General features: G+C 38.1%; 1 protein-coding gene across 1 annotated transcript in view; it reads right to left on the reverse strand.

Annotated features, from left to right (window-relative positions):
- SLC17A5 (solute carrier family 17 member 5) overlaps window positions 1-16,427 on the reverse strand; it is a 49,123-nt gene that overhangs the window by 15,515 nt on the left and 17,181 nt on the right. Inside the window, exons 7-9 of the mRNA XM_080806998.1 lie at window positions 12,663-12,821; window positions 8,408-8,540; window positions 6,656-6,803 (exon numbers count right to left, since the gene is read on the reverse strand). Coding sequence (XP_080663124.1) covers window positions 6,656-6,803; window positions 8,408-8,540; window positions 12,663-12,821 — 440 coding nt within the window. The remainder of the gene's footprint in view (window positions 1-6,655; window positions 6,804-8,407; window positions 8,541-12,662; window positions 12,822-16,427) is intronic.

Consider the following 16,427-nt stretch of genomic DNA (forward strand, 5'->3'; position numbering starts at 1 on the left):
GCTCTTATTTCCGTTGTGTTTGTATCGATTTTTTTTTTAATTTATTTATTCATGAGAGACAGAGAGAGAGAGAGGAAGGGAGAGGGAAAGGAAGGGAGAATCAGACTTCTTGTGGAGCAGGGAACCTGACATCGGACTCGATTCCAGGACCCTGGGATCATGACCTGAGCTGAAGCCAGACACTTAACCAACTGAGCCACCCAGGCGCCCCTGTTGTGTTTGTATCAGATTCAGATCTTTCTTTCCTTTCCTTTCCTTTTTTTTTTTAAAGATTTTAAGCACTTGAGAGAGAGTGTGCACAAGCATGAGTGGGTAGGGGCAGAGGGAGAAGCAGGCTCCCCTCTGAGCACAGAGCCCTACATAGGGATCCCATGACCCTGGGATCATGACCCGAGCCAAAGGCAGATGCTTGACACTGAGCCACCCAGGTGCCCCTGTATCAGATCTTTCTAATTATCACTAAATTGAACAACATTTTCTTTAAAAAAAAAATTTTTTTTTTGTTTTTTTTAGATTTTATTTATTTATTTGACAGACAGAGATCACAGGTAGGCAGAGAGGCAGGCAGAGAGAGGAAGGGAAGCAGGCTCCCTGCTGAGTAGAGAGCCCGATGCGGGGCTCGATCCCAGGACTCTGGGATCATGACCTGAGCTGAAGGCAGATGCTTAACCGACTGAGCCACTCAGATGCCCCTAAACTTTACTTCTTAACTCACCAATAAGTATACTCAATAAGCATTTCCTAGCTTGTAAGTTACACAAAAATTCTTCCTTCTGTTTTGATTTTTTTTTTTTTTTTGATGAAGACTTTGGTATTCTGTAAACAATTCAACATTAGACATTTGGTCTCATGATAAAACCAGAGATTATTCCTTCAACAAATGTTTACTGAGCACACTCTATGTGACAGGCATTGTAATAAAACTTTCATGCATGGGGCTGCCTGGGTGGCTCAGTGGGTTAAACCCTCTGCCTTTGGCTCAGGTCATGATCCCAGGGTCCTGGGATCGAGCCCCACATCAGGCTCTCTGCTCAGCAGGGAACCTGCTTCCCGGCCCTCCGCCCCCCCTCCACCCACCGTCTGCCTCTCTGCCTTCTTGTGGTATCTCTGTCAAATAAAAAAAATTTAAAAAACCAACAACTTTCATGCATGATCAATTTTGGGATGTGAAAATATTACATTGCTAGATAGGATAAGACATATTCAGAGTTTTTTTTTTTAATCACAATAGACTTCTTACATACAGTGTAATATTTTTACTATTCTGCAGTCAAATGCTCTACCACTGAGCTATACCCCCAATATTTTTACTATTCTGATTATCAGATTCTTATACTTTAAAAAATGTAAGTCAGCATTACATTAAAAAGATAAAACAGGGGTGCCTGGGTGGCTCAGTGGGTTAAAGCCTCTGCCTTCGGCTCAGGTCATGATCCCAGGGTCCTGGGATCGAGCCCCGCATCCGGCTCTCTGCTCAGCGGGGAGCCTGCTTCCTCCTCTCTCTCTCTGCCTGCCTCTCTGCCTACTTGTAATCTCTGTCTGTCAAATAAATAAATAAAATCTTTAAAAAAAATAAAAAGATAAAACATTTTATATTTAAGTGGGATTAATGTAATTTTCTAGTTTAAAGATAAAAATCACATGAAACTATACAAGAGATGTTTGAACTTCAGAATTTAAACACTGCCAAGACTGTAACTAATGGGTTTAATAATGAATCACATCTATTTCTGGTTCTGAAAGTTTAAATTGATTTTAATTATTTGAAATACTATGACAATAATTAACTCAAGAAGGTACCACTTTCTCTGTAAAATGGGTGGCTATTTAGTCAGTATATACCAGTTATTGTTCTTACAAATTTCTAATTACCAACAAAAATATTACTGTTTAAGGCAAGTAGTTACCATTGTTAGTTAAATAAACAACTACCAGATTCAAACCGTATAAAGAATGACAGGCTCCATAGGCCTATGCAGTTTAACTTTTGTTAGAATTCTAAATTTTGAGGGTCCTTCTATCCTAAGTCTGTGATTAGATTAGCAAGGTATAAATCAGTGAGGTAAAGTAATATGCAGTCACATATTATTAATGTAGTTAATTCCATGAAAGAATTATGTGAAAGTAAATACATATATAAAAAAGTAAATAAATAACATATTATCCATAAAGTATGGCTAAATATTAAAATATGTCTATTTAAATTATTTTGGGTATAAAGCAAAGAAGTTGAGAGGACAAAATATTTTAATAAGTAAAATCTCATTTAGATATACTATTTCCTTTTATTCCTAATCTCAGAAAATATTGTATTTCTAACCTCAATCTCAATATTATTGTCAATATAAATTTACATAGTACCCTGTGGAATTCACTATTATGGAGACACTTTTAATATTTATTTATTATTTATGTAAGCTCTATGCCCTATGTGGCGCTTGAACTCATGACCCCAAGAACAAGAATTGTATGCTCTACCGACTAAGCCAGCCAGGTACTCCTATTTCTAAATTTTAAGTAAGCTCTACACCCAACAAGGAGCTTGAACTCACCACCCTGAGATCAAGAGTCACATGCTCTACTGAGCCAGCCAGGGGCCCCTACAGATACTTTTTAGAGCTATTTAAATACATATAATGTAGCTGATATGTGAACTCAGCTTTAACCCATACATTGTCCTAATTAACAGTTATGATTATGGAAATAAGGAGATAACTAAACAACTAAACTAGAATTAAGAAATAATAACTTCATAATAAAAGTAGCATACATTTAAAGCTGTCATCTTTTGCTCCTTTGTGGAGGAAGGCAACCCTACAACTCACTCTAGAAAGATTTGCAAGTCTCTGCTGGTACCTTGATAATTCTATGAAGGACTGAAGGATCACTTCAACATCCCAAAGATAAGAAAGTAAAAAAAAGTTTTAAAACAAGGCCTACTATGTGCTATTCAGCATACAAAAGATGTAAAAGAAATAATTTGATAAAATTGCCAACTTTTGTGTTCTGTTTTTTTTTAAAGATTATTTAAAGATTTTTTTAAAGATTATTTATTTATTTGACAGAGATCACAAGTGGCAGAGAGGCAGGCAGAGAGAGAAAGGAGGAAGCAGGCTCCCCACTGAGCAGAGAGCCCGTTGCAGGGCTCAATCCCAGGACCCTGGGATCATAACCTGAGCAGAAGGCAGAGCCTTCTGCCTTTAACCCACTGAGCCACCCATGTGCCCCTATAGTGTTCTACTTGTAAATAAACCTTTGGCAACAGTCAATGCTTCAAGTGATTTCTAAGTAGTAACTAACACCTGCTTAGGAGAGGCAATCTAACTTAGTAATGAAGGCATATGATCTCTTGCCAGGGCCTTGGTTTCTAAACACCACTCTTTACTGAAAGGAACCAGGATTCCTTGGGGAAATCACTGATTCCAAGGTATTTCAAGGCAGGGAAGATACAAGATGAATCTGGAACATCTAGTTGTTTCATCAATAAAGATGTGGTCAAAGAAGAAGCAGGGTGGGGGATGGTGAAGGGGTGTGGGGAATGTCAATAGGCTACAGGACCCAGCTTGGAGGGGCACCTATGGCTAAATCTGAGATAACGTGAGCATAAAAACAGATACGGACAATAACGGATTATAGCTCATCAAATAAATTAGGAATCTCTGAGTCCACGCTGATGATGCATAAATAAGTGGAGGAGGAGGGAAGATCTTCCTTACAAAAGAATGCCAACTGATTAAATGTGGAGGGAAAGATAGGGCAGAAATACCACGGTTTTGAAGCCACCATGGTAAAACTGGTTTGGCGTGGATCAACAATGGGTACTAAATCTAAGTTGGTGAGGAGGGTGATGAGAAGGATGTTTGTATGATCTCCAAGCATCTTTCCAGGGATGCCTTGTTGAAGGGGGAAAAAGTAAGTAGTTATTAGAGAAACTACAACATCTTGACTGGGTGATCAAAATTAATATTACCAGGGGCTTCTGGATGTGATTCCCTGAGGTCACAGGCCAGTGAATCTGGTCAGGGATATATTATCTGAATCTAATTACTACAAGACATGAGAAAAATCCAGAGTGCGGGCATTCCAGTTATATAGACTGGCATGAGCACAGGGCCAAAGGTAGAAAAGGATATGTGTGTGTGATGTGTGTGTGTCTCTTGGGGGATATTTTTTGAGAATAAATAGTAGTTTAGTTCACCTGGGGCGAAGTACAAATTAGATGAGGCAAGGGAGAGAGAAATAAAATTATAGAGGTAAATTGGGACCATAATGTAGAGGATTTTCCATGTTGGTTGTGGATTCTGTATTTAAATTTAATAGAGAATATAAAAATTGATTTTATTATATAATACTAAAGAAAGAGCATTAAAGAAAAGTGTTGACATACAATGAAATCAATACCCAAATATTTTTTAAGAAAGAGTTTTAACATGGTGCTAAATGTGAAAGGCTGTTTTCATTCTTCCATTCATGCCCTTGATTGAGACGTGACCAAGACCCAGCACAGGGCGAGGTTCTGGTATGGCTGGGCTCAATAAGGTGGACTTGGCCCCTGTGCTCTCTGTGCTTATAGTTCCAGAGCTTTTGCTTAGGTTACTTTTTATACCAAATGGTTTCTTGGTCCAGTGCCTAAGTGTTGCTGATTTTCCTCCTTGGCTCCTCATTGTTAAGGGTATATGTAGCACTGAAGTTCCTACTCCCTTGGTATGGTTATATAAATCAACCACTCAACAAGTATGGACTGGGTGTGCCTCTCCTTGTGCAGAAGCTGTGATATGAACGTATAGCCTGTCTCAGTCTGATGAGTTTACATCCAAATGGGGAGATAAGAAAGATAAGAGTTGCATTTAAAATAATTACAAATCAAGGTAAGGCAGTGAATATAAATGCATCTAGCATAAAATTATAACTGGAATGCACTGAGAAGAGGAAGAGAAGAAAGTAGGCATTAATGGTCTGGAAAGGCCTAATAAGAGCTAGGGTGTGAACTGAGAAGGGTGCAGAGGGGTGGAGAGGAAACAGCACTGCCACAGGGGCTGAGAATGAACCTTTAGTAGAAGGTGCTGAAAAGTGGCAGACAGGATTCAGCAGGGAGCTGGGCACACTTACAGTCTGATCTATGGAAACTTCTCTGACTTCTTCTTCTTCTTTTTTTTTTTTTAAAATTTTATTTATTTATTTGACAGACAGAGATCACAAGTAGGCAGAGAGGCAGGCAGAGAGAGAGCAAGGGAAGCAGACTCCTCTCTGAGCAGAGAGCCCGACGTGGGGCTTGATCCCAGGACCCTTGGGATCATGACCTGAGCCGAAGGCAGAGGCGTTAACCCACTGAGCCACCCAGGTGCCCCAACTTCTCTGACTTCTTACTGAAGTACTTATTGAAGGGATGGGAGACTGAGGATTAATAAGATCAGAAAATTCTGTGGTAGTCCAGGTGTGAAGAATTTGGGAAAGTGTAAACATGGTACAGGACCACTGATGTTTTCTCCAAAAATAAATTCATATCCATTAAAAATTAAGCACATAAAATCTTCTGGGCTAAAATATTTACATAGCCCCCTCCTCTACCTTGTTGACTGGCACAAATGAATCCTAGAAGTATGTGGTCCAAAGAATATTTCCAGAGAAGGAGCTGTAAAAAGAATTCTGGGCTTAAAGATAAGAAGTTTAGGTTCAAGTTTGGGCTCTATCATTTATTAGCTATGTGATGTAAGAAAATCACTTAATTGCTCTGAATCTTTAGTTATAAAATAAGTTAAGAATATCTATCTCATTAGGAATGTTTTAAGGATAAAATGAGGTAATGTTTGTGAAAGTGATTTATAAGCTATCAAGTGCTAGACAAATATATTTGCACATAGGTAAGATAATAATTGGACAAATAACTTGGTCTGGTCTTGGGCATTCATCCATCCAACTAAATGCCCACCATGTGCCAAGCCCATGGTAAGCCTTGGGGATGGTAAGACAGCATCTGCCTTGCGAGTTTCCACTCTAGATGGGTGGACAGACACAAGTTATCATGTGTTATGCGTAATGTTTTTTTGGAAACTGTGTACAGAGGTGATGACGTTAAAATTTTAAATTTAAAAAGAATTTCATGTGTTATTATGCAAACTGAAATCTTGTTTAAAAATTTGTTTTTTAAGCTATTTTATTTATTTGAGAGAGAATGAGAATGGAGTGGGGAGCAGTAGAGGGGGAAGGAGGGAGTCTTAAGCCAACTCTGTGCTGAGTGCAGAACTGAGGTGGGGCTGGATCCCATGACCCTGAGATCACCACCTGAGCCAAAACTGAGTGGATGCTCAACTGATTGTGCCACCCAGATGCCTCTTGTTTAAGAATTTAAAGTCATTCCTAGAGTAGTTAATTTATAGAGAAAGAAAGTAGAATGGAAGTTGCCAGGGATGGTGGGCAGGTTAGGAATGGGGAGTTAGTGTTTAATGGAAACAGTTTCAGCTTGGGAAGATGACAAAGTTCTAGAAATGGATGGTTGGTGATAGCTGCATACCATCTTCATACCTGAATGTAGTTAACGCCATAGAACTGTACACTTAAAAATGGTTAAAATGGTGTATTTCATGTTATATATACTTAACCACAATTAAAAAAAAATTTAAAGTCAATCATAGCCAATTTTTATATTAGTACTCACGAAGGAGCAATATCCAGATGGTTGATGCTAAATCCAGAAGAGCAAAAGCCTCCCAGTGTTGTCGATATGGTTAAGAATGCAACGGCCAATGAATAATCACAACCTATAAATCCAGCGGCTACCAGGAATACTGCAGGTCCAATCATTCCTGCAGTTAAAAAGTTATAAACAGAAAAGAAGCCCCAGTATTAATATTTGCTTCGGTTACCTTAATATAGTATAAATCTGAGATTTGACACTACTGCCACCTACTGTAGAAATGCTATACTGCATAGAAGACTGAATAGTTTTCACGACAAAACGAAAACTGCTGAAAAACACATAGACATAATGCAACTAATGTGAAAGTAATGTAAAAGACAATATCACAATGCAACATTATTAAATCTTCCTTGCCGAGACTCAGCTAAAGTTCTACAAAGAGCAAGAAGAGAATGAAAAATACAGTTCTAGAGAGAAGCTATATTTGGTACAGAATGAGATTTAAAGTTCATATGACCAAAGAAGATAAACTAGATAAATTCTGTTGAATAAAGTTAGAAGAACACTCCATCTAGGTTTTAGCATTGATAGCAATACACATATTTTATTATAGGCAGTTAAGCACAAAATAAAAGTAACAGGAAGGGACTTAATGAATGGGTTGCCACTTTTTCTCTGTTCTACAGCAGCACCTATCCAATAACTCTCTGTGATGTTGGAAATGTTGTATTTGTATGCACTGCAGTCAAGAAACTTATTTTTAAGTTTCAATTAAATGTAAATAGCCATATATGGATAGTGGCTACCATATTGGACAGAGCAGGTGAACAGAGCCAAAAAAGAGAAAATTGGATGAATCTAATGGGATCTATTTCATTTGCAGGTGAGGAAAAATTCTTGGGAGTTGAAATAAGTAAGCAATAGAACAGGACAGCACCTTCCAGCAGTAGCTGCTCAGAAGGGGTTTGCAGAATTATCCTGAATAGCGTCCTTTTATAAGGTAATTTCTGAAGCATAGCCATCAGAGACTTCCAGGGTCTCCACTTACCGAAGATCTTAAAAAAAAAAAAAAAATAAAGCAATTGTCATAGAAAGTTTTAAAATCTACCTTTATGAAAGCAGTCTGAAACATATGATTACTGAATGTTCCTTTGAGTTCTTTGATTTATAGGTCCTCACTTAATGTAATGATGTCAGTAAATGTTTTTGGATTCAAGTTGAAAATGTGTTCATTTAGAAAAGGGATGGAGGCTTAAATAATTATTTTCACTGCAAACTTAGACCTGAAAACACTGTGGTTTATAAAATTCTGGAAATGATATTCGGCAAAGCAAGCCATTTTTTATAGTTATAAGACTATGGTGGAGATAATAGGATATTATCAATATTAACCCTCAAGGGGCGCCTGGGTGGCTCAGTGGGTTAAAGCCTCTGCCTTCGGCTCAGGTCATGATCCCAGGGTCCTGGGATGGAGCCCCGCATCAGGCTCTCTGCTCAGCAGGGAGCCTGCTTCCCCCTTCTCTCTCTGCCTGCCTCTCTGCCTGTCATCTCTGTCAAATAAATAAAATCTTTAAAAAAAAATATTAACCCTCAAAATGCATGGTTCAGAAAGAACTAACCATCTTGTACAGAAATGCACTACATGCATTAAAAACATAGTGTTTTAATATGTGGACAAAATAAATGACTAATACCATTTTTATTTTGCCTTGCACTATAAACACAGTAAATAATGGTAAACTGAAACAAACCTTGATTCAATTCACTTACCTATCAGGCTAAAAACTCTTCGGACACATATTGTTGAAAAATTCCATTTTGCCCTTAAATTGTCAGCAGCTTGACCAGAAAGGATCATACATAACCAACAGCCAAAATAAGGCAGTGCAGAGAGTAGCCCATTCTGGAAGGAATAAGAAGATTTAGAATTAATTATGTGTTGGGGGTGGGGGGAGGGGGAAGAACCCAAACAACATACACATACGCACACCCACCAGCACTCAAAAAGGAGATTCATAGCAATATCCTGTTGCTGTTTAAACAGTCCAGTCTGCTCAAGGTAATCTTGCATGTTATTTTGGGACCTGGGGTACAGCTTCAGTAAGAGAGGACAAATCTAGTAGCTACAGATTCTCCCTATTGACTAGTTTTTGGTCAATTTTCACTTATTTATTTATATTTACATAATACTTACATATTATATATTATGTATGTATTATATCTTTATATTTAAAATTATTATATGTAATTACTCTCATTTATATTTTAAAATTTATTTCTATTTTAAGTGATATAATAATTTATATTTTATATAAATATAAAGATAGAAAATATTTAACATATATTTATAAATTATATAAAATTATATAAATTTAAATAACAAATAAAAATAAAATTATATAAAATTGTTATATGGTATATATAATTATATATTTATAATTATACATATTTATATTTGTATTTATACAAATAGTTTTATAACATGCAGATACAGAAAACTATATAACTCCAATGTATCGCTTAATGAATTATTCTAGAATGCACACCATCTAAGTCAAGTGTCCAGTGCACTACCACATACTTTGAGCAGAGGACACAGGTAGTGAGGTGACAGACCTCTATTTTTCCCTCTTCTTTTCCTTTAAGTTCCCACCTAAAAAAAATAAAAGCACCAGGAGATATGAAACAATTTAACATGGAAATGTGCTATTTGCTTTGTAGGAAGTGATCTGACAGTCAGCTTTTTAGGAAATCACAAATTCTGTAAAATGAAAAACACATACTCGGAAAAAAAGAAGACATTTCCTTCTTCTAATCATTTTTTTCCCAGCATAAACCTGGGGTGCCAATAATAAATGGTCTAATTTTGATAAGAACAAATGTTTTTATAGTCTGAGAAAGATGGATACACCTTTTAGTATTTTACAACTAAGGTCGTGTTTTACAAAAAAGGTAGAAAGATATTTTCTCAGTGGTATTTAAATCTGGTAATAATTCCATTTAAGCATCATGAATGGTACAAACCAAAAAAATCTGTTGATATTTTAAATTTAAGAATTTAAGTGTGCTTAAGATTCAGTTTTTTTCATCAGTTTGTGGTCCTCTATATTCAGTGCTGTATGCTTCAAGTTCTACTTCTATAGCTAAGATTTTTGTTTCTTTCTTGTACTGAGCTGAGTAATTTCCTCTTAAAATTTTTTAAAAAAAGATTTTATTTATTTGACAGAGAGAGAGAGAGAAACAGCGAGAGGGGGAACACAAGCACAGGCAGAGGGAGAGGGAGAAGCAGAGCAGGGAGCAGGAGGCAGGGGCTCAATCCCAGGACCCTGGGATCATAACCTGAGCCAAAGGCAGACGCTTAACGACTGAGCCACCCACGTGCCCCTCCTCCTTAAATTTTATTCTATTTAGATTTCTGCAGAGTAGGATCACATATATCATTATTTGTGGCAGAATCCTACACATGAATAAACTGAAGCAGATAGAGAAGTGAATTTTCTGATCTTGGTCTTGTTCTCTTGTGGGATAAGACTGATAATTCATCAGAGTTACTGAAATTTTCCACTTAAGGTTCAAATGTTAAAAACTCTGCTAGAACCTACAACTACGTTCTGCAAACTACTATAAATCTTCAAAACCGGGTGCCTGGATGGCTCAGTTGGTTAAGAATCTGTCTTCAGCTCAGGTCATGATCCCAGGGTCAGGCTCCCTGTTCAGTGGGGAGTAGGCTTCTCCTTCCGCCCAACCCTGCCCCCACCCTCGCTTGCTCTCTCTCACAAAAATAAATAAAATCTTTTAAAAAAAAAACTTAAAAAAAATAGGGACATTAGAATTAGGAAAAATTAGGAAAAAAGAAAAGTGAGGATAACTAGTGAAGCTAAACTATGAAAAAGAAAACTTATAACAAAGGATCAAGAGCTTTAAAATTTTAAATTGAGATTATAATTTTAAATATAACGCTTTTCCAAGCAGGCTTTATTTTGAACAAAGGTCAAAAAGGAATTCATTTTATTTTATTTTATTTATTTTATTTTATTTTAATTTTTTAAAAAAGATTTATTTATTTGACAGAGAGAAAAATCACAAATAGGCAGAGAGGCAGGTGGCGGGGGAGGGGGGGAAGCAGGCTCCCCGCTGAGCAGAGAGCCCGATTCGGGGCTCGATCCAAGGACCCTGAGATCATGACCTGAGCAGAAGGCAGAGGCTTAACCCACTGAGCCACCCAGGTGCCCCAAAAAGGAATTCATTTTAAAAAGGGGCTTTTATACAACTAGAGAATTATTTTAAACTTTTTTTTTTAAGATTTTATTTATTTGACAAAGAGAGATTGCAAGTAGGCAGAGAGGCAGGCAGAGAGAGAGGAGAAAGCAGGCTCCCCACGGAGCAGAGAGCCCAACGCGGGGCTGGATCCCAGGAACCTGAGATCATGACCTCAGCCGAAGGCAGAGGCTTGAACCCACTGAGCCACCCAGGCGCCCCGAGAATTACTTTAAACTTCATTCACATTTCTTTGAATTTTGAAAGAAAAAATATTTTTGTATAAAAATGGAAGATAAATGATTTCGGTTTACAGATATTTTCTCCTATTTAGTGGATTTTCATTCGTGTGTATGTGTGTGTGTGTATTTTCATTCTTGATAGTGTCCTCTGAGGCACAAAAGTTTTTAATTTTGATGAAATCTAATTTATATATTTTTTCTTTGGTCACGTATGCTTTTGGTATTATATATAAGAAACTGTTGTGAAGGTCACAAAGAAGTATACCTTCTAAGAGTTTTATCGTTTTAGCTCTCACATTTAGGTCTTTGACCTGTCTTTTATTTTGAAGGCAAAACACCACCAACTTTCCTTACAAACTGCCTCTTTCTCTTTAGGCTTTTCCTCAATCTCTTAAAAGACAAAACCCATCAGCACAGAGATTATGATAGAAACTGCCTCAATTCTATGGGTTCAAAAGAACTGGCAGTTTCAGGAGGTTTTTCTTTTTCTTTTTTTAAAAAAATTTTTTTTTTTTTAAGATTTTATTTATTTATTTGACAGACAGAGATCACAAGTAGGCAGAGAGGCAGGCCGGAGGGGGAGGAAGCAGGCTCCCCGCTGAGCAGAGAGCCCTATGCAGGGCTCAATCCCAGGACCCTGGGATCATGACCTGAGCCGAAGGCAGAGGCTTTAACCCACTGAGCCACCCAGGCATCCCTTTCTAAAAAGATTTTATTTATTTATTTGAGACAGAGAGTGGGGGGCACACAAGCGGGGAGGAGGGTCAGAAGCAGAGGGGGAAGCAGACTCCCCACTGAGCAGGGAGCCCAATGCAGGACTCGATCCCAGGACCCTGGGGTCATGACCTGAGCTGAAGGCAGATGCCTAACACAGTGATCCACCCAGGCATCCTAGGAAGGCCCTTCTTACACAGCTTTGCAGTTACAGCCTGCCAGTGCATGAATAATGCCTCAGAGCAACCTCTGCCCAGGAACCTCATGGCTCGCAAGTTCTCTCAGCTGCCAGCAGAGCGCCCTCACCAGCCCTTGGAGAAGTGACGATGGGTATGCTTGAAATTGTCATCTGATATCCTGGCACATTATGAGGGACTACTAAGACCTTTATGGTTAAGGGGGATACCTGCCAAAAGATGCCTTGAATCAAGAACACACACTGAACAAAGAAGGTACAACTGCGAAGCAAAAAAAGCAGTCTCTAAAAGCCTCTAAAAAAGCAGTGTAAAATGGAAGATACAAAATAACTGACTTTTATATGGGTAAAAACAAATTCTGTGTGCAGTTTCAAATGTACTTTTGGGGCACCTGGGTGGCTCAATTGTTAAGCGTTTGCCTTAGGCTCAGGTCATGATCCCGGGGTCCTGGGATCGAGCCCCACATCAGGCTCTGGGCTCGGCAAGGAGTCTGCTTCTCCCTTCCCACTCCCCCTGCTTGTATTCCCTCTCTTGCTTTCTCTGTCAAATAAATAAATAAAATCTTTTAAAAAAAAGTATCCTTTATATCAGAAAGAGATCATTATTTTTTCTTACCTCTTGAACATTGAACCTTAGGATCTCCTTCATGTAAGTAGGCAATAACGTCAATAAAGTATAAAAAGTCCAGTTGTAAGAAAAATGTGCAACTACAATAGCCCAAAGAGGCGATGATTTTAGCATGGATGTCCATGGCACTGACTTCTGTGAAGAAAGCTGAAAAAAATAACAGGCACTATTAGTACATGTTATGTTTATATCTGTACTTTATCAGCCAAAATCCCATCTGGAACACATTACCAGCCTTGATTAGTAAGCTCCAGAAGCTTTTTTTGGAGGGGGTAAAGATTCACTTATTTTAGAGAGAGAGAGAGAGAGAGAGAGCACAAGAAGGAGAAGGGGGAGAGATTGAGACAGAGAAGCAGACATCCAGCCTGATGCGGGGAAGATCTTACAACCCTGAGATCATGACCTGAGCTGAAATTAAGACTTGGACACTTCACCAACTGAGTCACCCAGGTGCCCCAGTAAATTCCAGAGTTTTAAACCAACTCTTTCAAAATATTAAACAGCGATAGAGATGTCCATGATTCAGGTTGAAAGAAAAAACAGGAATGTAATCTTATAACTCCTTATGAATGTCAGAATTCACTTGCAGTATTAATTTCTCCATCTATAAAATCTATAAAATAGAGAATAGTTTCATAATAAAATTCAGAGGTTGACATAAGGGCAAAGGAATGAGACTGCAAGTCCTATCAGAATTCCTATTTTTTTTTTCAACAAACAACAAGTATTTATTGAGCGCCTATTATGTGCCAGGCACTAGAATTCCTATTTTACCATCCAATCTTTACTCAGTTCCAATGACTTATAAGAAGGTCACAATAGAAGGTTTGTTTACGTGGCATCTGGAGAAATGGTCTTCAAAGTAGGGTGTAAGCACCCGAGGGGGATGTAAGATGATCCCTCGCTGTATGGAAGAACATTTTAGAATTTTTTTTTTTTTTTTAAGATTTTATTTGTCAGAGAGAGAGACAGCACAACGGCAGGCAGAGAGAGAAGAGGTTCCCCGCTGAGCAAGGAGCCTGACGGGGCACTAGATCCCAGGATCCTAGGATCATGACCTGAGCCGAAGGCGTCCCTGTTTTAGAACATCTATCTATACTCACTTTTATTCTAAAGAAGAGAAACTAAACACCATTAATATTTAATAACTAGGTTGGCCCTGGAGTATGTCGGACAGTCATACACTGTATTACCTCCCCAGTCCGAAGGGGTTGACGGTGTCCTCACTTGTCGGCTCACCCTCACAACTACAACACAGTACAGTTTACCCCCACCTTTTTAAGTGGGCTTATGGATTTTTTTTAACCAGTTTTAATGAAAACAAATCTACAAAACTGACACTGTCTTCAAAAGGTTCTAACAGAAAGTCATGGAAGAGAATTCTAATAACCCAGGCTCACAGGAACACTAAGACAACAGTGGAACTGACACTTGTCCTCATCAGTCTTTTGTCAGCTGCTGCACCCAGCAAAGTCACGGTAGGCTCATCAGATACAACACAGTCAACACTGCTCCCATTAAACATTATTATTACCAATTTTTAAGTAATAAAAAGTTTTTCCCATTGAAATTCCAAATTCATGTACACACTGTTTATTTCATTTTATTCACTCTTCAAAAAGTCTATTTTTAGACATGTTTTATAATACCTGTAAGTACAGTAGTACCTATAGATAAGCATGAATAAATATACCTATATTGAGTGTTAACCCCCACCTTTTTAATGATGATGATTAAGAAACATGAATCCACTGGCCTGGAGCATCAGATTATTACATTTCCTATACACTGAAGCTCTGTGGTTTCCTTCTCAAAAGCTAATACAGCCATCTATGTTTCTGCCTCCAGGGTTCATGACTATTTTAAAGAGAGGAAGAATTATTATTAATCTTCTTGTGCCTTTTTTCCCCTAGGGACTTTTTATCTGACTTGGTAGGTACACTCTTGTGTTTTTCACTCTGTATCAAAGATGTAGGGGATTTGGGGGAAGAGGAGGAGATGGAACTTTTATTTTGATACAGAAGCATATATCATATTGAAATTATGTGCACACATGTCTGTCTCTCTCTGGAGATCACAGGTACACCAGGAACCATGCCTTGTTCATTTTCTTTCTTTCTTTTTTTTTTTTTTTTTAAGACTTTATTTATTTATTTGACAAAGAGAGAGAGACACAGCCAGAGAGGGAACACAAGCAGGGGGAGTGGAAGAGGGAGAAGCAGGCTTCCCGTAGAGCAGGGAACCGGATATGGGGCTCAATCCCAGGACTATGGGATCATGACCAGAGCTGAAGGCAGACACTTAACCACTGAGCCACTCAGGCACCCCTCATTTTCTTTCTTGTATTAATTTTTAAGTCCTCAGTACCTGACAAAGAACCTAGGACATGGTAATTCTCAAAAAAAATGTTTAAAGAATGAATGAAGTTCAGCGGATGCTGCACATTTCTTAGATTTTAGATTCTTAGATTCTTAAGATTTCAAGATTTAAAGGTGGAACTTCATGTAACACATCATTATTTTATGACATTTCTTTTTTTTTTTTTTAAAGTAAATACTTTGTCCTATGCGGCGCTCAAACTCACAGCCCTGAGATCCAGAGTCTCATACTCTACCAACTGAGCCGGCCAGGCACCTTTATCTTGTGACATTTTTAATCACAACATCATCTGGCTTAAGAATGCAGTTTGGAATTCTATGAAACATAATCCTCCTAACTCCTCTAGCTTCTGAGTATTCCATTTTCTGAAGTATATGGAAAAACAAATTAACCTTAAGTTTGGGTAAGGGACAGCTTTAGACACATATCGAGGTAGAGAAAGCAAGCTTTTTAAAAAATCTAAATAAACTGGGGCGCCTGGGTGGCTCAGTGTGTTAAAGCCTCTGCCTTTGGCTCAGGTCATGATCCCAGGGTCCTGGGATCGAGCCCCGCATTGGGTTCTCTGCTCAGCGGGGAGCCTGCTTCCCCCCTCCTCTCTCTCTGCCTCCCTCTCTGCCTACTTGTGATCTCTGTTTGTCAAATAAATAAATAAATAAATCTTTAAAAAAATCTAAATAAACTAAAAGGTTTCATAAGTCCATAAAAATAGTGATGAAATAGTGATGAAATAGTGATGAAATGAAGTAATGAAATAAATAAGCTGTTACCATCAATGTTGAGAAAATGTGACAAGACGTATCAAGTTTTATATGGCAAGATCTCACAATGCATTACATTATTTTTATCTGTCCCTTAGGAGTAAAGTGGGTCACTCATTTGATCAACATCACAGAGGATACCAAGTGAATAAAGCAACTTTATACTATATTGTGATTTTTTTCTGCGTTTTTGCCAACCTGAAGACCAAGAGGCGCCATATTCCCTAAAGTTCAGCAGCTTATAGAGACATTTGTAGCAAAATTTAAAAACTTAAAAAGAAAGGTGAATGAGTCAATATTTAATTGCTGCCTGGTTATACTATATATAAAAACTGAAAATATCAATAATAACAACTTAATGGGTAAGAAAAGTTTTTTTTTTTTAAGATTTTATTTATTTATTTGACAGAGGGAGAGAGATCACAAGCAGGCAGAGAGGCAGGAAGAGAGAGTGGGAAGCAGGCTCCCTGCAGAGCAGAGAGCCCGATGTGGGGCTCGATCCATCGACCCCGAGATCATGATCTGAGCGGAAGGCAGAGCCTTAACCCACCGAGCTACCCAGGTGCCCCAAGAAAAGTTTTAATATAAAATATTTTGTTCTTAAACTAATAAAGTC

This window comes from Martes martes, assembly GCF_963455335.1.
Source record: "Martes martes genome assembly, chromosome: 6".
Taxonomy (NCBI): Eukaryota; Metazoa; Chordata; class Mammalia; order Carnivora; family Mustelidae; genus Martes; species Martes martes.